Source organism: Sorex fumeus, unplaced genomic scaffold (assembly GCF_029834395.1).
Source record: "Sorex fumeus unplaced genomic scaffold, SorFum_2.1 ptg000044l, whole genome shotgun sequence".
NCBI classification, from domain to species: domain Eukaryota; kingdom Metazoa; phylum Chordata; class Mammalia; order Eulipotyphla; family Soricidae; genus Sorex; species Sorex fumeus.
The window spans coordinates 71,176,700-71,198,657 of record NW_026606101.1 but is presented as its reverse complement, the minus strand read 5'-3'; the positions used below and the strand labels follow the sequence as shown (position 1 = coordinate 71,198,657).

The window sequence follows — 21,958 nt, the reverse complement described above, 5'->3', positions numbered from 1 at the left end:
GCCAGAATGCTAGAACCTGTCCCTAGGTCACATCTGCCCCGTCCTCCCCACCCCACACTCCTGCTGGGGACCCTCAGCTCTGTGGTCAGGGACCAGGAGTGTGTTTCTTTGCCCATCTCCCACTCTCTGTGCCCCGCAGGAGTGAGGATGTCCGGCATCTGTCCTCCTCCCTCTGACTTGTTCCACTTGGCAGCCGCGGCTAGGGCATGTGCTTTGTGGCAGGAGGCCCGGTACCACCTGTGCCAGCTGGCTGCCTGATGTCTGCCAAGAGGGACCCCCAGCGCCGCCGGGCTGGAGTAGCCCCTGGGCATTGCAGGGGTATTCCCAAATCCACTCCAATCCAAACAACAGGGAGACCCTCTAGTTCCATTCCAGATGCAGCAGGAGGCGAGATCTGACAATGCCTCAGAGCAGAGCCGTTCGGCTGTGGGTACAAGCCGCATCTGCTCAGCCGCTCGCCTGTGGTCGGGCATTTGGTTGGTTTCCAGATCTTGGCCATTGCAAGGAAGCACTGCATAGAGCACCCGCTTGTGTGCAGCTGTGTGTGTGTGTTTGGGGGCCACACCCAGCGGTGCTCAGGGTTTACACTCTGCTCTGTGCTCGGGGATCACTCTGGCCGGGCTGAGAACCATTTGAGGTGCCAAGGATGGAACCCGGGTCAGCCACCAGTGAACCAGCGAGCTCTGTCTTTCCGTTTTCTGTTAGCCTGAAATTCTGGTATTTGCCTGACTGCTGGAATGGTGCTCCTTTGCCAGGGACCATTGCATTCAGACTTGAAATGGGGCTTAGCCTGGGGAGGTTCTGCAGCGGGGAGGGTGTTTGCCTCGCGCTTGGCCAACCCGGGATCGATCCCTGGCATTCCATATGGCCCCCGATCTCTGCCCAGGAATGATCCCTGAGCTCAGAGCCAGGAGTCAGTCCCCCTGAGCATTGTTGGGTGTGGCCCTGATCATAAACAAAACAGAACAGAAAAAGAAATGTAGAGATAGAGTCAAAATCTTCAAGCCAGTTCTCTTTTTCTTCCCTGAGGGGGGCTCAGGGGAGTGTCCTCTGGGTCCTCCCATGCAGGGGGTCCTGCGGGCACTGGGGGTCACTTGTGGTGGTTCTCAGCCAGCTGGGCTGGGTGGCTCAGAGCTCAGCTCCAGCCCAGCGATGCTGGGGGCTGTCACGTCTTGCTGGGGACCAAGCCTGGGGCCTCGTGCGTGTCGGGCATGTGCTGCAGCACCCCCGAGCGTCTCCCCGACCCCCACCCCGCGGCCCCAGCAGCGCCTCCTTTCGGGGGACCCCGCTCTCACCCGTCCGGCTCTCTCGGCAGCGGACCCCGACAGCGAGTGTGAGAAGGTGGAGTTTGTGAACCTGGTGCTGCTCTTCTGTGAGTTCATCCGCCACGACGTCTTCTCACACGACGCCTACATGTGCACCCTCATCTCCCGGGGGGACCTGTCCGTCACTGCCTCCACGCGGCCCAGGTCACCGGCCGGAGACCACGCGGACGAGCATTACCCTAAGGACCATGAGGTGAAAATGGAGGTATGTCCCCAAGTGGGGGAGGGGCACACATGCATGCACACACACACACACACACACACACACATGCACACATGAGTGCACGTACACACATGCACGCATACATACACACATGCACACACGCATGCATGCACACACATACATACACACACACACGCAGATGCACACCCACAAGTATGCACGTGCACACACACATGCACACACGCATGCACACACGCAGGCTGCATACACACATGCACGCGCACACACATGCACGCACACACACATGCGCACACAGCCTGTCTTGCTGTCCTGGAAATTGGGGCTGCCGGTGACGGCTTTGCGTTTGGGAATCCTCCCAGCAGACTGTCCCTGTTTTTTTGTTCTCTCGAGCATGTGCACAGTCACTTATGTATTACAGAACTTTCCTTGGGAACTTAAAACTTTTGTTCTGTGAGGTTGCTCTGGGTACCCGGGAGCACTGTGGCTTGAATCCAGAGCTCCGGCCCCATGGCCCTTAGAGCTGTTGTAGGCTCTGCAGGGAATGACCTGCCGGGACACCCCCTCATGTCTGGTTGACACGTTTCCAGCTTTGAGGCATTTCTCGGCTCGGTTTCTGTTCCTGCCCCTCAGGGCTGGGCTTGCTTCCTCCTAAGTCCCAGGCTGAGTTTTCTTTGCAAAGACCCTCTTTGCCCCACTCTGTCATCGGCTCCTTACACCTCCCTCCTGTGTGCAACAGGAAGTTATGCTTTCGTTTATCTGTTTGTTTTTGTTTTTTGGCTGGGAGGGACACACCCGTGGTGCTTAGGGCTGACTCGGGGCTCAGAGGTCAGGGATCATTCCTGGAGGGGCTCTGCAGACCCTCCAGTCTGCGGGCGATGGCACCCGTGTCAGCTGCATGAGAGACAAGTGTCCTACCCATGGTGTTCTCTCTCCAGCTCATTTGTTTTTAGTCAGGAACTTTGTATGCTGTTCCTTTAAGATATCCTGAAAGTTAAGTCATCATCCTTGTCATGAGGACAAAGAAACTGTCCTAAAAGTTTTCCCTTTTCTCTTTTGGAGGGAAAGGGCAGACTTGCAAGGTGGTTAAAAAAAAAGTTACAGTCAGGGGCCGGAGAGATAGTCCAGTGGGCAGAGCACCAGCCATGCCCTTGGATTCTCCAGGCTCGATCCCCAGCACCCCACAGGGTCCCCTGAGCCCCTCCGGGAGTGATCCCTGAGCACAGAGCCAGGAGCACCGCTGGCCATGGCCCCCCAACAAACAGAATTGCCGTAGTCGTGTTCCAGCATGTCTCTCTCGCCGATGGGTCATGCGTGTGGCTCTGTCCTGCCAGGAGCCGGCCATCATGGCGCACATGGGCCTGGACTCGGGCGCCGCCAGCGTCTTTGAGGAAGTGGACAAGGGCGACTTCAAAGCGGACTTTGGCTCGGAGTTTCCAGTAGGTTCCACCTTGAGATTCTCACTGTTGTGTCCCCTCCCTCCCATGCTCCCGCCCCCCTGCCTCCTGACCCCCGTCTCCCCACCCCCTCCCCGCCCTCCCCCGGCTGCTGCACCCCTCGTCCTCAGGTGCCCTCAGCTGGGAGGCAACCGCTTTCCCGCCTCTGGGCTTGGTGTGGCCTCTGCCTGTCCTCTGCCCCCACCGCTGATCCTCTGCGTGGGTCCCAGTGCCTGACTCCAGATTTGAAAATGGGGTCAAGGTCAAACTTTCATTATGCCCATGATTCCTTAGTTTCATATTTTGGGGGGGGGCAGTGAGGAGGCTTTTTGTGTCACACCTGGCAACATTCAGGGGTTCCACCTGGCTCTGCACTCAGGAATCCCTCCTGGCGATGCCGGGGATCGAGCCCAGGTTGGCCGTGTGCCAGGCCAATGCCTTACCCACTGGACTGTCACTCCGGCCCTACTTCCATTATTAAACTTCCTCTTGTTTTAGGCGCATTAGACCTTGGTGGCAAGGCCTTATCTGTGGTCTGAGGCCGGGTCCTTTGGGCAGTGGGGGTGTGGTGGCTGTGTTCTTCTTTCATTTTTGGGGGGGTGCGTATAGGAGGGGGCCGGATATGGGTCACTCCTGGCAGGACCCAGAGGACCGTATGGTGCCCAGGACGAAACTGGGGTCCCTCCTGGGCAAGGCCGGTGCCTTCCACGTGTCCTGTCTCTCTGGCCCCACGTGATCTGCTTTCAAAGTTGGGATTAAGCGACCAGAGAGTTCCCCAGCCGGAGGAGATGCATGTGGAGGGGATGTCGCTTTCCATGGTTCTACTGGATGGCTTGTGTGTGTGCGTGTGTGCGTGTGCGCGCGCACGCGTGTGTGAGCATGCACGCGTATGTGCTTGTGTGCACGCGTGCGTATGTGTGTGTATGTGTGTGTGCGCACACGTGTGTGTGTGCGCATGTGTCTGGTGTGTTGGGGGCAGGCTCCGGCCTTTAGAAGCGGGCGGGGGGCGGCCGTGCCCCGTTCATTTACAGTCTCCACCGTGTGTTTTACATGACCCAGATGTTCTCTCCCATGGCCGGAGAGCCCTGTGAGACGGTCAGCCCTGCCCTGGGCCGGCGGGTGTCGGTGAACGGGGAGAAGCTGCTGAAGCGGGAGAAGCCGCGGGAGCTGATCTTCCCGTCCAACTACGACCTCCTGCGGCACCTGCAGTATGCCACGCACTTCCCCATCCCGCTGGTAAGTGGTGGCGGGCGGAGTCCGTGCGCTCCTCCGGCTCCCGTGCCGTGCTGATGTCCTGCCCCAGCTGAGGGGGCGGCGCTGCCACCCGCTCGCCTCCGTGGAAGTGTCTCTGTTCGCGTCGGTTTCTCGGGAGCGTTTGATGGCTGTTTGCCCCAGTGACAAGCGCGCTGTCTGGAGCGGGTTTCGGCGTACTGTATCACGCAAGGGGAGGGGTCTGCAGGAGACAGAGGTCCTGGCAGGTAGAGGCAGTGGGAGGATCCAGATGTGGAATCCCGAGCTGCGTCCGCTCCAGAGAGGGATCGAATTAGCACGAGGGAGGGTGAGCACTCAGGGGAACTGTGTGTCCTGTGCCGGGAAACTGCCGCCTGAGGTTGGTCTCGGGGCTAGGGTCTGGCCCGGTGCGGTTACCAGCACCTAGGAACTACCTAGGGTAGAGTCGTAGTTTCAACAGAACAGGCCCCGGGCATCACTCACAAGGGAAAACGTTTATTTTTTGTGAAAATTTTAAAAATTGGATCCAAGACTTTAAAAAAAAAAAGGCGGGGGGGGGGGCAGAAGCGTTAGCACAGCAGGTAGGGTGTTTGCCTTGCACACGGCCAGCCCGGGTTCAATTCCCAGCATCTCATATGGCCCCCCGAGCACCGCCAGGAGTGATTCCTGAGTGCATGAGCCAGGAGTAACCCCTGTGCATGGCCGAGTGTGACGCAAAAAAAAAAAAAAAAACTTGATCTTTCATTTATTTATTTATTTATTTTTGGTGTTGCCAGGGAGCAAAGAAATGTTCTTGTTTTCATTCGCCGAGTCACTGTTTCATTTTCCTCTGGAATTTTATTTCAAGTGTAATTGATTGAGGTTTCTTTTCCTCCAATTCTGTGATGCATGTTATTACCCAAACTGTTGCCGTGAAGTTGTTATTTCCTGGGTATCTCTGAGGAATTTTGATCTGCGCCCTGAATGTTTTCTTCCGTTCATTCACATTTGTGCAGTCGCATGTTTAATTCTGCCCAGGGGATCCTTTCCATGGGTGGCCACAGGGAGGGTTGGACCAAAGGGCGGTGGCCCTGAGAGCAGGGGTCACCCAGCCTTGACTGTCCAACTCAGTGTCCAGCAGCTGAGCAGCACTGGCCAGCTTACCAGGCCTCGGTCTGTGGAGACCCGCTCTCGTCGACTGTCGGAGTTCTGATTTTTCTGTATTTCAGTGTTCTGTTTGCTTTGTTTTCTTCAATGGGTCTATTTTAAAGCCGTTTGACTGGTGTTCTGTTTCCATATCTACCATGGGAATTTTTTTGTTCCCAAACAGTAGTTGAAGCAGTGAGTATGACTCAACACTTGCCCTGAAAGTGATGCAGGATCCACTTCATACTGTGAAACAAGGGGCCTGGGGGAGAGCTCTGGGTGCATAGGAAGAAGGTCAGCGCCAGGCCCGCCTGCAGCCCCTGCCAGGCTGTGCTACCTCCCAGCCCCATGCCTAGCGGGTCTGTGCTCCCTGCCAGTTCCGTGCCAGGCCCACGTAAGCCCCTGCCGGTCTCTGCCTCCTGCCAGTTCTGTGACCATCAGGGCAGCTCCCAGCAGCGGGACTGACCCACCTCGGGCCTGGGTGCAGCCTCTGGACCCCTCTGGACACTACTTGGGGATTCTCCCACCCCATTCTAAAATAAAAAGCACTGAAGTAGCTGTTTCTCCTCACAGAGAATTTTATTTATAGACATCATTGATTATAAATAGCGATTGTACATTTAAAACCACCCATGTATTCCAATGCCTTTTCAAAAGCAAAACAATTCCGTTGCGTTAGACCGTGATTAGATGTTAAGATCTAGAGGAGGAGGAGGAGGAGAGAAATGGACTCAGGGCCACATCTGGTGGTGCCCAGTTCCGTGACCAACTTGGTGGGGTGTGGAGCAGCGTGACAAACACTGGTGCAGGTAAGACCCGACCTTGCAAAACAAGCAAAGCCTCACAAGAGGGAGCACCTGGGCAAAGTTGGCACGAACAGGGTGTCAGCCAGTACCAGGTGTTCGGCCTTGAACCTCCCTCGACACCCCCCCCCCCCCCCCCCCATCATATGAGCCCTAGACGCAGAAACTGTCGAGTATGCTTAGCAGTCATCCTAACTGCAGCATCTGGCCTTGACTGGGATTGGGCCGGGGCAAGGCAGAGTTGGAGAGGCGATAGGCCAGGAATGATAAACTCTCTGTGACTGGACTGTCCCCTTAAGCCGAGACCCCCTATCAAATCTCTGCGTATCTGGCAATGAAGTGAACAGCCATGAGCTGCTCCCGGAGGGTGTTTCTCCGTGCGCCCTCATCCTTCACCCTACGTCTGCCCGGACGCGGTGCACAACGTGTCCAGGCACCGTCGGCACGAAAACTGTTCCCCAACAGTGGGGCTGTGTGGGGCCAAGGATTGAATGAGCGCCTCCTGCGTGCCCGGCAGCCTCTCATCCCCTGGGCGCTCTGTCTCGCCCGGGAGCGGCTCAGCTCTGGGGAAATGAATTTGGATTGATCAGTTGGGGCTTGGCAGCGGTTCGGGTGGTGTGTGCAGACTGGCCTGTTGCCGAGGTCACAGAACCAGCATCTCTCCAGCACCCCCTACCTACTGCCTGCTGTGCCTCTTCTAAAAATTCAGGCTCCGGGATAGTTTTCTGTATTAAAAAAAAGAAAAGAAAAGAAAAAAGTTTTTCTAAGTCACCCGCCAAGGTCTTTAAGCTATGTTTCTAAGACTTTCTGACGTTCAGCTTTGAGATTCTTTTGCATCTTTCTGTCCAGAAGTCAGTGGGAGGGGCAGTACTTCCGTGTCCGTCTGAGATGCCATTTCAAGGTTGAGATCATTGCCGAGTTTCACATGGGTTCAGCAGGACTCTCTGAGTGTGTGTGTGTGTGTGTGTGTGTGTGTACATGCATGCACACACATGCACGTGTGCAAATTTTACCACAGTGACGGGCTTAGTAAGTGACTTGCCTTGAGGAACCGGAGGCAAGTCACTTTCTAAGTCAGCCTGCCCCACTCCCCCCGCCCCCAGCCGCACAGGGCACGTGTCCACCTCCTTCCTCAGCTGTGCTGGGCATTCTCTGACCGCCCAGCCCACTCCTGCTCACTGTGTTCCTTACGTCGAGGGGAGAAGGCTTAGCAGGCGCTGACAGCGGTCCCCTCTGTGTGGGGGGCGTTGCTTCCGCCACCGGGCGTTTCCTTCTGCGCCTGGGAGGCGAAGGTCTGGGTGACCTTCGCGCGGAAGGCCTTCGAGAGGTGGTAGTACAGGATGGGGTCCAGACACAGGTTGGACACGGCCAGGAGCAGCGTGGCCTCCTTGGCGCGGTAGAGCAGGGCTCTGGAGGCACAGTCGGAGATGAGCTCCACCTGGCTGAGGGTGTAGGGGATGCGGACCAGGTGGTAGGGGACGAAGCAGACGATGTAGCCCGCGGTCACCAGCAGGGTGCTGAGGAGGGTCCTTTTCACTCTGGGGTAGCTGTCGTCGTCCTTGCTCCTGTAGAGCTGCCGGATCACAAGGATGTTAGAGAGGACGATGATGACGGAGAAGTTGAGGAATATCGCGATGCAGATAAAGGTAGTCAGCAAGTGCCAGTTTCGCCCAAACTCACTCTTGAACTCCATGCAGCCCACGTCCGGCTTCTCCTCGATGTCCTGGATGGGGATGACCATGTTGGGCACCATGATCAGCAGCACCATCAGCCACACCACCACCGATATCATCTTGGCAAAGCCCGGCTCTTGGATCCGGTAGACCTTGCAGCCTTGGACCAGCTGGAGGCAGCGCTCCAGGCTCACGAAGGCCAGGAAGATGATGGACAAGTACATGTTGATGTAGATGAGGCAGGCGGTGACTTGGCAGTGGAATATCTGGAGCTTCCACGGCGCCACGCCCAGGTCCACGGTGATCTTCACCGGCAAGGCCAGGGTGAGCAGGAAGTCGGCCGTGAGCAAGTTGCTGAGGTAAATGCTCACGCACGGGTGCTCGGTGTCCTTCTGCCTGAAGGCCCAGGTGGCGAAGGCACTGCCGAAGATGCCGGCCAGGAACACCAAGTAGTAGAAGTAGGGGAACGCCTCCAGGCCACTGTGAATGGGGCAGAGGGAAGAGTCGTTTGTCATCTTCAGGGGCGGCGACGGTGGGCTGGCACGGAAGGGGCCCAACCTCTGGGCAACCTGTAGAAGAAGAAATTAAGAGCGGGGAGGTTGTCAGCCAAGGAGAGGTTTGCGGGATGGGCCTTTTTTTTTTTTTTTAGTGTGGGTGGTTTGTTGTGCTTTTTCCTACCTCGATCTTGTTCTTCGACCTAGTTTCATGGGTGAGCTTAGTAGGCAGCGTGGGCTGGTGGGGGCCTTGGGGTTAGGAGCTCAGGTGCCCCCGAGTTTCCCCCTGTGGGGAAGTCCTGGGTTGCTCTGGCTTGCCCGTGGCTCCGTCCCGAGCGGCCAGGTTGGAAACCAGTGTGCAGGGGAGACAAGGGGTGGAGTTCTGAGAAGCAGAGAGGAAGCCGGGGAGGCTGGTCCCACTGCGGCTCAGCCCGCAGGTGGCTTATGGCCGAGTAGAGAAGTTCAGGGGAGCGCTCGGACCGGGGCCACCTGGGGGTGGGGCTAGAAAGGCGACCCCTGAATCCAAAGGGCCTTTGGAAAGTCGGTCCTCGGCTGTACCAGATGCGCCTTCCCGGCCGTTGCTGTTCTCCAGACTTCACTGGGGGCTCAGAGGGGTACCGAGAGCTGACGGAATGTTTGTCCCTGCCTCTCCCTCGGCGCCCCGTCCTCACGGTAGAGGCTGGCCTCTGCTTCCTGAGTGGAGTGGGCGGTTCCGAGTCCCCCGACAATGTCGGGGGGGGGGCTGCAGTGGCCTCTTGCAAGGTTCTCTGAAGGGAGACGGCGTTCCCGGCACTTGTGGAGGGTGGTTTCATTTTGGCTTTTTCCCAACAAGGACTCTGAGGGAGCTTAACGGGCTGAGTGTGTGATTCTCTCGCAAAGGCCCAGCTTCAGTCCCTGGCGTCACACGGTCCCCTGTGCCCCACCAGGAGTGACCTCTGAGCACGGAGCCCAGAGTAAGTCCTGAGCAACAATGGGAGTGACCCAACCCATGTCTACTTCCAGCCCTGCCCCGTTCTTTGTGTGTGTGTGTGTGTGTGTGTGTGTGTGTGTGTGTGTGTGTGTTTCTTGGGGGTGGAGGGGCACACTCAGCGTTGCTCAGGGCTTATTCTTGGCTCTGCACTCCTGGCCGGGATCCAGAACACCATATGGGGTGCTGGGGATGGATCCTGGGTACTCTCTGTTGGGCCCCCCAAACATCTGACTTTCAGTGTGAGTGGTTCTCTCCCTTCCCCCTCCCCTCCCCCTTCCCTCTCCTCCTCCTCCCTCCTGGGTTTTGCAGCAGTCAGACCCGGAAGCCTAAGAGACTGTTGGCCCCTGAGAGAGAGCCTTGAAGCCTTGAATCACTGGGGCCAACGCGCAGAGCAGACTAGTCCTGCCCCCCAGACAGGAACAGGTGCTTCTCCCTTCCCCAGTGGGGTTTCACCCACTTCCTCTGATCTGCTGCTGCAGACAGACCACGCTCAGGGCTGAGGGTCCTTCCTGCAAGGACCTCCGTGTCCCTGCCCCGTGCCGTGTGTGTGTGTGTGTGTGTGTGTGTGTGTGTGTGTGTGGTGTGAGGGATCGACCCAATACCTCCCCTATGCAAGGCGAGTGTTTTACTTCTGCTCTAGCCCCTAAACCTTTTTCTCTTTCTTGTTTTCTGTTTTTTTTCCTGGGGCCACACCCAGCTGTGTTCATGGATCCCTCCTGGCTCTGTGCTCAGAGCTCACTCCCGGCTGTGTGCTCAGGGCTCACTCCTGGCTCTGTGCTCAGGACTGACTCCTGGCTCTGTGCTCAGGGATGACTCTTGGCTCTGTGCTCAGGGCTGACTCTTGGCTCCATGCTCAGGGATCACTCCTGTCCCTGTGCTCAAGGATCACTCCTGCCTCTGTGCTCAGGGCCGACTCCTGGCTCTGTGCTCAGGGCTCACTCCTGGTGGGCCCAGGGGTTGCTGGGGTTTGAACCTGCGTAGCTGCATGCAAGGCAGGCGCCCAGCCCTCTGGCCTCTCACTGCAGCATCCCAACTGTGGTTCCTTAGTGACTGATCTGATATCCGGGATTGAAGTAGCCGGGGTCCCGTGGCTACGTCAGGGCCTTTTCCCGGGAGTCAGCTCCAGGCCACCGGGATCTCGTGTCCAGAATTCAGCCCCCGAGGCACGTCCTTCTGTCGCCCTCGGTGACAGTGGTCACTTACTCTCTGTCCAGCACTGCAAGGGCCTCGAGGTACTTTTTCCTTCTCGCTTCAGCCCTGGGACAGGAGAGTGTGTCCCTGTTTTACGGAGGGCGACGCTGCAGCGTGCAGCTGCTGGGCTTGGGCGGGACGCCAGTCGCATGTCGCATCTGCTGCCAGAGCCGGTGCAGAGCCGCGGCCGAGGCTCAGCGGGGATGACAGTGGCAGCTGTGGCGCAGCGGTGGGGACAGCGCTTGACTTTTCCCGAGCACTTCCTGGCAGCCAGCGCAGGGACCACAGCCCAAAGCCCCGCCCATTTCACGTAAAAGGAGAAGTCGGACGCTCTGGACTGCGCCTCTCCACGCCAAAAGAAGTTTAGGCTCTATGTGCTTTGAGGTTTTCTTTTTATACGTGTGTCGCTGTGTGTGTACATATGTAATCAAACATGTATGTCTGTATATAAAACTTGGGCTGGAGCAATACCACAGCGGGTAGGGCGTTTGCCTTGCACACGGCCAACCCGGGTTCGATTCCTCCGTCCCTCTCGGAGAGCCCGGCAAGCTACCGAGAATATCCCACCCACCCGGCAGAGCCTGGCAAGCTCCCCGTGGCGTACGCGATATGCCAAAAACAGTAACAACAAGTCTCACAATGGGGACGTTTCTGGTGCCCGCTGGAGCAAATCGATGAACAACGGGAGGACAGTGCTATACAGTGCTGTATATAAAACTCGGGCTTTGCGAACATTGACACTCTCCAAGTCCCCTTGCCCCAGCCCTCCTGGTACCCTGGTGCCAGGTGTCTGCTCTGAACCCTTTGGCCCGCCGCCCCGCACGCTCCGCGCTCGTTCTCTTTGAGGATCCGAGGGCTGAAGCCTGGAGGCCCCTTTGTGGGTAGCAGCAAGTCCAGCCCCGAGCAGCCGGGGGCTCCCCGCTTCCCTGTTGGCCATGGCAGGGTAGACCGGCTGGTCCCTGACCCTGCCCGTCCTCTCCTGGATTCTGCCTTTCTCCCTCCTGTCCCCGAGTGCCACGTGACCTAGCGCCCGCAGCAAGCACCTCCCGTGTGCTCTAACGCTGGTGCCCCAGCGCTCCTAACAAGCACCCTTCTCTGCGCCCAAAGCCAGTGCTGGTGGGACTCTCTCCCCACCTCTCTCCACCCTCTGCCCTTCTGTTTGTCCTCTACGAGTTGGGAGGGTTTTCACGTAGCTCTTCTGTGTGTGAAGAACATGTTCCTTTTGCGGGCCTCTTGCCGGGATGGCGGGTCATACAGTACACGGCGTTCCCGGGATGGGCAGCGGGAAGGAGAGGCAAGGAGCATGATGGCCTTGCCACCTGCTCCCCGGAACTCCTGCCGACTGTGTTGACCGGGAGACCGTTGGGCTGTCTGGTCACTGGGAGCCCGTGTCCCTCCTCTGCTTTCCTGAGCCTCGGTCCAGAGTGCACATGTAAACAGATCACTGCACTGGGCACCTTTGGTTATGTTGATTAGAAGCTGGATGGCCTAATGGTGATCATGGACTCTTTATTTCTCTGTCAAAAATCCGGAAGCGACTGCCAGACAAGTGTTTGGCCAACACCCCCCCCCCCCGTGGGGTTTTGAGGTGCCCGGGCCCCTGAAGCAAAACAAAGGGATTCCGTGGCTCCCGGCTCGCCTCCAGGGCGGGGTTGCTGAGAAGTGGGTCACTGGGTTATCGACAGAAGGCCCAGGGGACGTTTCCCGGCCTGACCGGCCATCAGGCTCCTTACGGAGAGCCCTCGGGAGCCCGCGATGCTCCGTCCATCTGGAGAGAGGCAGGGGCGAGTGGATCCCAAAGCTTCTATTCCAAGCTCATCACTGATGCTCCCCCCACCCCTGCAGTGGCTGCTTGGGCAGGTCCCCACACAGTGGCTGCTTGAGATGCAAGGAGTGGCTCCAGCCTTCCCAGGCTCGGTGACAAGCCCCACCCGGGCTCCTGTCCCGCCGGCCCCTGGCCGGTGTTTTGTCCCGACCGAAGCTGACAGATGGCTTCCCACCTTCCGGACCCAAAGACCAGCTCCGAGGGTGTAAACCGTGGAGACCAGCCCTCCCCCTCCCTGGAAGGCTGTTGCTTGACCAAATACTTAGAGGCGTACCTGTGGGGACAGTCTGGGGTCCAGGCGACCTGTGCGGGGTCTTCGGGGGAGCCGGGGCTGTCTGCAGCCTCTGCTCCAGGCTGCCGGCAGGACTGTTTCCTGTCCCGTTTCTGTGGCTTTGCAACGTTGTAGCCTGACACAGATGGAGCTGTGGTTTGCAACCGCAGGGGTGAGAGCCTCCTCGCGAAAATCTTCCCGAGCCTGGGCTGCTCCTGATGCGCTTCAGGTGGGCCACGCGGGGAGGGTGGCGGGGGCAGGACAGATGGTCACCCTCACACCTGGCTGGTCAGCACATTCCCTCGGGAGCCACCTCGGGAGATGCTCTTGGACGTGATTCTAAGGGGCATCCGGCTGTGTGCCTTGAAATAGATTAAAGATAAAAGGTGTTTCACCTTCCCCTCCCCTCTCCTCTCCCCCCTCGCCCCTCCCCTCCCCTTTTCTTTCCCCTTCCCTCCCCCTTCTCCCCTCCTCTTCCCCTCCCCCTTCCCCTCCCCCCTCCCCCACCCTTCCTGTTCCCCCTCCCCCTCCCCTTCTCCCTCCCTTCCACTCCCGCTCCCTTCCCCTCCCCCTTCCCCTTCCCTCCCCATTCCCCCTCCCTTCCCCCCTCCCCCCTCCTTTTCCCCCTCCCCTCCCCTCCTCTCCTTGGTTTTTGGGCCACACCCAGCTGTGCTCAGGGCTGACTCCTGCCTCTGTGCTCAGGGATTCCTCTTGGCAGGGCCCAGGGATGGGACGGGACACTTGCTTTGCAGGGCAAGGGCCTGACCTGCTGGCATCCGGCCCCTCCGCAGAAGGTCTTGAGCTGACATTCGGACACGCATTGTCCTGCTCACTCCCGTTGCCCCCAGATGGCGTCTCGATTTTTCACCACTTCTCCAGAAAAGGAGGGCGGAAAAATCAGAAGAACCTCTCCCCCGGCCAGCGCCGAAAGTGGACCTCTCTTTAGGCACCCACTTTCCAGAACAGGAATACGGTCGCTAGACTTAAGGGGAAGTGCCCACTGAGTTCAGAGCGGCCAGGCCGTCTGGGGGACTTCTGAGAAAACAGGGCCAGGTGCCTCGCCTCTGAGCCCACAGCTGCAAGAACCCAGGCCCTGGGGCTTCCCCCAAGAGGCCGAGGAATCAGTATTTTGCCAAGAGGCTTTTCCCATGTGTTCGCTTCGTGTCGAGTATGAGAGGGATCCCAGATCTTTCATCAGCTTTGCGTTTGCTCTTTCTGCCAGTGCTGGGAAGTGGTTTATCTGCGTGTGTGTGTGGGTATGTTTTGTTTTGCTTGTGGGGGGGTCCCACCCGGCGATGCGCAGGGGTCACTCCTGGCTCTGCACTCAGGAATCGCTCCTGGCAGTGCTCAGAGGACAATACGAGATGCCGGGAATCCAACCGCATTGGCCGCGTTCCAGGCTGGCATCCCTCCCGCAGTCCTGTCACTGGCCCCTCTGCGTGGGTTTGGCAGCCTGTTCCACTGCCACCCTCCCGCGGGGCCCCGCAGGTTTAAGGGAAGCAGCGGGTAGTGGTGGGCGGGCCGGGCCTCCGTTCCCCAAGGTGGGGTTGGTCAGATAGTCTTGACCACTTGGTAAACGGTAGACGGTTGTGTGGAGTGAAGGGGGCGGGATAGAAGCTCCCTGGTCGTTCCTTCTCTTTCTTCTTCGCCATGGGGGTGTCTAGACAGAGGATCCCTTCGATGCTTTTCCGAATCCGTGCACGGTGGCAGTGCTGGTGAGCTGTGGCTGGTGTGGAATAGTTGGCAGCCATCAAAAGGGATGAGCTTTCGCGGGAGTGTGAGGGAAGTCTTGAGTTTCATCTGAGCCTGCCGAGGAGACACCATGAACCCAGCTCACCCCCTCAGAGCTAAAAAACAAAATGCATGGGCAAGAAGTTAGTGTTGAGGGGCCGGAGCAGTAGCACAGCAGGGAGGGCATTTGCCTTGTACGCGGTCAACCCGGGTTCGATTCCCAGCATCCCGTATGGTCCCCCAAGCACCGACAAGAGTAACTCCTGAGTGCGGAGCCTGGAGTTACCCCTGAACATCGCTGGATGGGACCTGCCCTCCCCCCAAGAAAAGAAAAAGAAGTTGATGTTGAAAGTGAATGGTGGCAAGGCATCCATGGAATACTTCGAGAGTTTGATTCTGTGATGAATCTTGCAATGGACGCATGTGTGGAGATGGCACCAAGTGGGTCACAGAATAATATCGCGAGATGGTGGTAATACGAGGAAAGAGGATCAGCGTGTTAGACGCCATGGAATGAATCCAGACAGCGGTTGTTTAGAATTCAAGTGCTTTCTCGTGTTCTCGTCATTGCATCTTTTTACTGATACAAAACTTGGATCGTGTACATTTCCTTGAATATTTTTGTTAGATAAATATTTGTAATAGTCAAAAAAAATGGCAGTGCTTGTGTGGATCTCCAGAGGGAGGAGAGCCAAGCTGGCCGGGCCCTCCCGGTTCTGCTTCCTTTTTGGCGACCTGAGAAACCAGTTTTTCAGTAGTGAAACTGAGAGCTGTTGGCTGTTTTTGAATCGCAGCTAGAAGTATCCTGGAGTTTTTGTGGAAGTGAATCCAGATTGGAAGGAGGCTTCCTCCACTGCTGTTTGATGTCCCCATCCCCCAATGGCGTGCTGGGAGGTTGCTTTTAGGGCAGTTCCCACCCTACCCTTTGTTCTGGCTCCCTGAGGACAGCCAGGTGGGGGTGAGCACTGTAGGGTGAGCATTGTCCATGCTGAGCATTGTAGGGCCCAAGTTGCAGAAACCCAAGTGGGAAGAATGAGGCCCAGTGCAGTGTTTCCCCATCACAGCCATGGGGGTCATGGACATGCTGCTTAAGAAATGACACATTGGGGCTGGAGCAATAGCACAGCGGGTAGGGCGTTTGCCTTGCACGCGGCCAACCCGGGTTTGATCCCCAGCATCCCATATGGTCCCCTGAGCACCGCCAGGGATAATTCCTGAGTGCAGAGCCAGGAGTAACCGTGTGCATCATCCCCAGGTATGACCCAAAAAGCCAAAAAAAAAGGACACATGGGGCTGGAGTGATAGCACAGCGGGGAGGGCGTTTGCCTTGCACGGGACCCACCCGGGTTCAATCCCCGGCATCCCATATGGTCCCCCGAGTACCGCCAGGAGTAAGTAGTTCCTGAGTGCAGAGCTAGGAGGAACCCCTGAGCATCGCTGGGTGGGACCCAAAGGAAAAGAGAAAGAAAGAAAGAAAGAAAGAAAGAAAGAAAGAAAGAAAGAAGCAACACGTTCCCAGGACTGGAGCGACAGTCCGGCTGAGCCGAGTTCTATCCTCGGCTTCCCAGATCCCTGCCCAGAGTGATCCCTGAGTGCAGAACCAGGAGTCAGCCCTGAGCTCCTTCGGGTGTGGCCCAAGCCCTACCCGCTGGCCCTGACAAAGACAGCTTTGTGGCCTCTGTGGATGTATTAGAGGTGTCACGTGGAAAATAAGGTCTGTCTCCCCAGCTTCGGGCCTGAGACACTTTCCTCCCGGGTCCCACCCTCTTCTGCCCCCAGACCAGTGAGGGGTGGAGCTTTCTGCCCTGGGCCCCGAATAGCTGGGCATTCTTTTGCGTGTTTGACAGTCTCCAGCTGTGCTTCAGGGATTTATTTATTCGTTTATATTTTTTAGCCAGTTTTTCTGTGTAAACTTTCCTTTCAGACTGAAGCTGGACATGCTTCAGTGCCGGGAAGAGCCAGTTCCTTAGACACAGGGCTCTGGGTTTTTCTGGAAGGTTCTTTGAAGAAATTCTCTACTCCGTAGCTCCTTGAAGAAATCTAGGCATAAAGGAAAAAAGCCCTGCCAACTCCAGGCCACCCCTTTGACCCCCGCCCTGGGACATTTCCTTCCTGCAGAAGGTTCTAGAGAGTCTCTGCGTGTTGGGATGGGGTCAGCGTGCAAGTGGGCATGGCTGGGGCTTCGGGTTCCAGCAGTCCTTCCCGAGTGGGGGGGACTTCTGGGAAGGGACAAGTGACCAGCCCCGGACAGCCCACCCTTTGGGTGGTGGGGGCCATGCAGCCGGGCGTCACCGAGACCCTTGATTGGGCACTTGCAAATCCGTGGACAGGTACTGGGTGCCCAGGGCAGCGGGCAGAGGGGGGTCTGTTTGGCATCCCTCGGAGGTCAGCTGGGTCGGGGGGGGGAGCTGGCGCCAGGGAACAGTGGAGATATCAAAGTAGGGGGTGGGGGTCCCCCACAGTGCTCGCAGGAGGGAGCAGGGGCCTCGGCTTGGCGGCTTCTTAGCGTCCCAGCGCCACCCGGCGACGCTATTTTTACTTGGTTCCTCTCGTGGGAGTGTCGGATCCCCTCAGCGTCTCCTCAGCCACATCCGGGTGGTTCTGAGTGTGATGACAGCCCGAATTTGAGCAGCAGCCGGGGAAACGTGGTTTTCCTATTCCCCCCACCCGCCCCCCAAAAACCCCAACACCCAAACCCGGATGTCACTCCGTCTCGTCACCTGTTTGCATAAGGCCAGCCTGATCCGAGACACACCGTGCCGTGACCCCCGCCCCCCCCCCCCCCCCCCCCCGCCTTCCTGCCTGGCACCATGCTTTCCTGAACCGGAAGGTCAGTTGGATAACGGGCGTGAAACGGATGCCGAGTGGACGCTGCCAGAGATGCACGTCCAGTTCCCGGCGCTCAGAGGGCAGAGAGGCCGCGTTGCAGAACTGCCCCCAGGTCTCTCAGGCGCCTTGGAGACGCCTGGGTCCTCGGGCCACGCGTCGGGCCTGAGCCAGCTCTTGCACGGGCGTGGGCTCAGAGCAGCTCCCCACGCCAGAGGCCGGCCAGGAAGAGGGGTTGGGCTCCGGAGGGGAGTCTGGCTGAGACCCCCACCCCCAGCTCTGGCCAAGGAGCGGTGGGGACGCTTTCCCAGGTTTCTCCAGGAGGGGGCTCTGCCTCTGCACCCCTGCAGTCTGAGCCCCCAGCTTCTAAGAGGGGCAGGGAAGGAGCATCTTCTCGAGGTCCCCAGGAAGTGGGTTGGCATCGGAGAAGACCCCGTCGGTCTGTGGACCGTCTCTTCCACTGCTCGTTCCTGGCTAAAACGAAAGCCATCGCCTGACTCTGGGGGCCCTCTGAGGTTCTCCTCCCTTACAGTGCTCTCAGGGGTGCCGGGGATGCCTCTGTGGGGCCGTGCGGTTGAAACGGTCATCCCAGCTGGCCGGTTGACCTCCAGGCAGAGAGCGAGTAACTGACAGGAAGTGGTGGCTGTTCCCGAAAGTGGCCACCCCAGACTCACACTCCCTCCATCCCTTCCCCGCCCCCGCACGAGTTCCTGGCCAGCTGGGGCATGGCCGGGTTCTCTGAGCCATGGTCCCTGCCCGGGGTGGCGGGGGTGGGGGGCGGGAGGGTCGCCTCTCTTGTGGTTTTCCCCCAATGCTGGCCCACCACGGGCCGTGGTAGAGGTGGGGTGTCGGGGTGCGGTGATCTGGACTTCTGGGCAGGGGTGAGTGTGGCGTCACTCAGCCACACGCCTCCTCTCTTTGACTTTCATTCTCTCAGCCTGTGTGTGGGGGGGGCACTGGTAACCCCAGAGTATTTGCTAGTTTGTCCTAGTCATTGGGATTCATGCGGAATAGGCAGGCTGGCTTCTCTAGTGGATGTGTTTAGACCAGTTCGGCCAGGTTGTGCTTGTCCTGAGCCCCGGGTGGGGGTGGGGGTGCTTTCGAGAGGCTGCTTGACCCAGAGTTGGGAGCAGGAAGTTCTTCCGGGTTGGGGAGGGGCGGGTCATGGAAGTCTGTTGGGTTTTTCCTCCACTTAAGGTGAGATTCTTTTTCCTTTTGTACCCTCCTTTTGGCTTTTGTTTCGGGGTCACGTCTGGGGGCACTCAGTCTTGCCTACAATCTGATGTTGCCCTAGAGCGCACGAAAGGCAGTTTGAAAGGCAGCGGCAGGTGGAACTTGTAAATTCCCTGTGTCTCTGCCCTCCTCCTGCTTGTTTGCGTGGCTGAGGGTACCACAGAGACCGACCCCCACCCGCTGCCAACCAAAGTGCTGTTGGGTTTTAGAAAAATCTTGCCGAATGGCTTCACATTTGATTAGTATGAAACACTTAAAAATATTAAAAATAATTTATTTATTAGTGCATATACAGTTAAGCAGATAGATAGATATAGATATACACACACAAGTTACAGAAATACCTAAGAGGAACTTGTGAAAAGGGACTTGAATTTCTTCTAGCCCGTTAATGGCAGAGAAAAAGATTGTGTGATGCCAACTCCCAAGTCTTCCACCATTTTCTTCACACAATTAAAATTTTCTGTTTTATAGGGAATGTGATGTGTGACTGATGAGGGCTTTTATGTGTAATTCCTCACTATCGTGAGTTTCAGATTTTCTATCTAGACCGTTTGCTTTCCAAGAAAGCATCGCTCACCCCTAGAGCCTGATTGCTCTTCCCAGCCTGTGTGTGTCTGTGTCCGTGGGCGTGAACGTGCATGTGAGTATGTGCATGTGTGCATGTATCAGTATGTACATGCATGAGCACATGTATACCTGTGTAGATTTGTCCAGGAGAGCATGTGTGTGACACCTGCACTCCTCCCCAGAGTCCTGAGTCTCTCCCCGTGCCTTGAACAGAGACACTCGCTATTAATTCTGGCCAGTCACAGCTCAGCCTCCTCCGTCCCCTCCACTTAGAAAAGGTTCAGCAGCACAACCCCAGACTCCTCGGCGGGTTCGATAAATCCTCCTCTAAGACATCTAAAATGTAGCTGACATCGTCCCCCAGTTGCCCTGAAGGAAATAGGGTCATGGGGGGGCATAAGAAACATCTTCCTGTCCTCAGGTCTTTGTGGGGAGCCGTTGGCTAAGCAGAGCGTCGTGTCCTGGCAGTATATTTTTAGGGTGCTAGTGCTCTGTGCCCCACTCCCTGGGAACACCATTGTTCCTGTTGCCTTTAGGTGAAAGTGAAACACGGGTGCAGAGCGGGGCTTGGTGCAGGGCCCAGCAGTCTTGTGTGAGGTCACGGCACTTCCTGGTGGTGTAATGAAACATGCCGTGATGTGTGACCAAGTTTGCAGACACCATTGGTTTTGGTGTGGAGGACAGACAGCCTTGGAGTGATCTCCTCCTCCTCCTCATCGTCCTCCTCCTCCTCCTCCTCCTCCTTCCTTCCTTCTCCTTCTCCTCCTCCTCCTCCTCCTCCTCCTCCTCCTCCTCCTCCTCCTTCCTTCTCCTTCTCCTCTTCCTCCTCCTCCTCCTTCCTTCTCCTCCTCCTTCTTCTCCTCCTTCTCCCCCTCCTCCTCCTCCCTCTTCATCCTGGATGAAACGTGACTTTTTCAGCATAAACAGGCCTTTGGTCCTTTGAACATTGGGTCTGCTTTTAAATGGGTCTTTAAGGACCTTGCTGGGGGGAAAAAACAATCTCAGAGCTTATTTAATTCTTAGGTTGAGAAAAGGCAGATGCTGCTGTGACTGGTCCGAATTGCTTCCTGCTGCCGTTGTTGTTTTAAGTTCTCCGTTCATGGGCCAGATGAGCACAAATGCATTTAAGCTTTCTATGTGGATGGAATAAAATTGAATATACATATACATATATATATATATATATATATATATATATATATGTATTTCTTCAAACAGGAAACAAAATAACAAGAGCCTGGAAATCGACACTTTCATTTCTTGTCACCTGACCCGGGCCCATGAGTGTGGTGTGTAGGTGGTGGGCATGGACTTGGGGCTCGTTGTGTGAGGGCTGCGGGGGCCGGGGAGGGGGGCGACTGTCAGGAGTCACAGGGTTCCGATGCTCTCGTGGGTGGTCTGTCCCCTTTTGGTCCTGGAAGTTTCCGCGCCAGGCGGCGCCTTCACGGGGATGTGCAGTTTCTTGCACAGGATGTCTCTGAACGGCTGGCACAGGAAGAAGTAGATGACGGGGTCCAGGCACACGTTGCTGGCCGACAGCAGCAGGCTGAACTCCTTGACGTAGAGCAGGGTCTCCCTGGCCCAGCAGCTGTAGCTGGGGTCGGTCTGGCTCTGGGTGTAGGGGATCCGGGCCACGTGGTAGGGCACGAAGCAGACCACGAAGACCAGCATGATGCTGAAGATGTTGCGGCTGGACTTCTTCTTGAAGGACAGCGAGTTCTTCTGGGACTTGAGGTGCGACCTGAAGATCTTCCTAGTGATGGCCGTGTAGAACCCGACGAGCAGGAGGAAGACCAGCCAGAAGACCATGACGAAGATGTAGCTGCTGGCCGTGTGCCAGGCCCGGCCCAGCGGGCTCTTGAGCTTCACGCAGCTGGGGGGCCAGGTCTCGGGCGCCCGCTGGTTGGTCAGGATGCTGTTGGGCACGGCCAGCAGGAGGGTGGCCAGCCACACCAGCACCGACAGCAGCTTGCTGTAGCTGACCGACTGCACGAGGGACGCGGACAGCGGCTTGACGATCTTGTAGTAGCGGTCGAAGCCGATGAGGCCGAAGAAGACGATGCTGACGTACATGTTGATGTAGAAGAGCACGGCCGAGACGCGGCACACGAACACGCCCAGCTGCCAGGGGCCCAGGCGCGCGTCGCTGAGGATCTTGAAGGGGAAGGTGAGGCTCATGACGAAGTCGGCCACCACGATGTTCTTGAGGTAGACGATGAAGCTCTTGGAGCTGGGCACCGACAGGAAGACCCAGGCCGACACGCTGTTGAGCAGCAGCCCGGCCGTGAAAACCACCAGGTACAGGCCGGGGATGAGCTGCTGCGTGATGAGCAGGTTCCGGGGGCAGGTGTGGTTGGAGGGCGGCGCGGCCGTGGCGTTGGGCATCGCGAGGCCGCCGAGGGCCAGGGCCTGCAGGGAGAGATTTTGCCGGTTGCCCACAGGGTGACAGGGCAAAGCTTCTGTGGCCACACAGAGCCACGCCCTGGACGGGGCAGCGTTGGTGCCCCCGTCTCGCCCCGGGAGGGGCAGGGAGCGAGTGCCCCACCACCCACTGGAAGGAGCAGAGAGTTAGTGCCCCCTACATGCCCTGGGAGGGGCAGAGTTCGTGCCCCTGCCACCCCTGGATGCCCGTCCCCGACCCCCTTCTCCCAAGAGGCGGGATCTTTTGAACGTAACCTCAGATGGTCACGAAATCACGAGAACAGAAGCAGCATTTTTGCCCCATGGAAAGTTCCCTTTAACGTTTTAGGTTGAAGAGCTAGGGGTGCAAACCAAACTTTTCATTTATTTTTGTTGTTTTGGTTTGGGGGGCCACACCCGCAATGCTCAGGGTTTACACGGGCTCTGTGTTCAGGGATCATTCCTGGCTGTACTCGGGGTGCCGGGGATCAACCCCAGGTCTGGCTTTTGCTTGTTTGGGTTTTGGAGCTGTTCCCTGTGGTACTGCAGGTGACTTTCAGCTGTGCTGGGGAGGGAGCCCTGAGCTCCCATGCCAGTTTGCTCTGCATGCACTCAGCCCAGGGAAAGGACTCAGACCCTCAAAATCCCCCCCTTTGGGGTTGATACCAAGGATA

The 21,958-nt window shown here is 57.5% G+C and overlaps 3 protein-coding genes and 1 pseudogene across 3 annotated transcripts in view; 2 read left to right on the top strand and 2 right to left on the bottom strand.

Annotated features, from left to right (window-relative positions):
• Window positions 1–21,958, top strand: part of MED12L (mediator complex subunit 12L) — a 270,020-nt gene that overhangs the window by 83,258 nt on the left and 164,804 nt on the right. The window contains exons 13-15 of the mRNA XM_056121419.1: window positions 1,316–1,530; window positions 2,841–2,945; window positions 4,002–4,178. Of these exons, the coding sequence (XP_055977394.1) occupies window positions 1,316–1,530; window positions 2,841–2,945; window positions 4,002–4,178 (497 nt within the window). The remainder of the gene's footprint in view (window positions 1–1,315; window positions 1,531–2,840; window positions 2,946–4,001; window positions 4,179–21,958) is intronic.
• Window positions 7,308–8,288, bottom strand: GPR171 (G protein-coupled receptor 171). The gene has a single exon (XM_056121469.1). It carries the CDS (start codon window positions 8,286–8,288, stop codon window positions 7,308–7,310), a length of 981 nt encoding a protein of 326 aa, XP_055977444.1.
• LOC130030238 (small nuclear ribonucleoprotein G-like) lies at window positions 13,373–14,772 on the top strand (annotated as a pseudogene).
• On the bottom strand, window positions 20,253–21,269 carry P2RY14 (purinergic receptor P2Y14). Its single transcript, XM_056121424.1, has one exon. It carries the CDS (start codon window positions 21,267–21,269, stop codon window positions 20,253–20,255), a length of 1,017 nt encoding a protein of 338 aa, XP_055977399.1.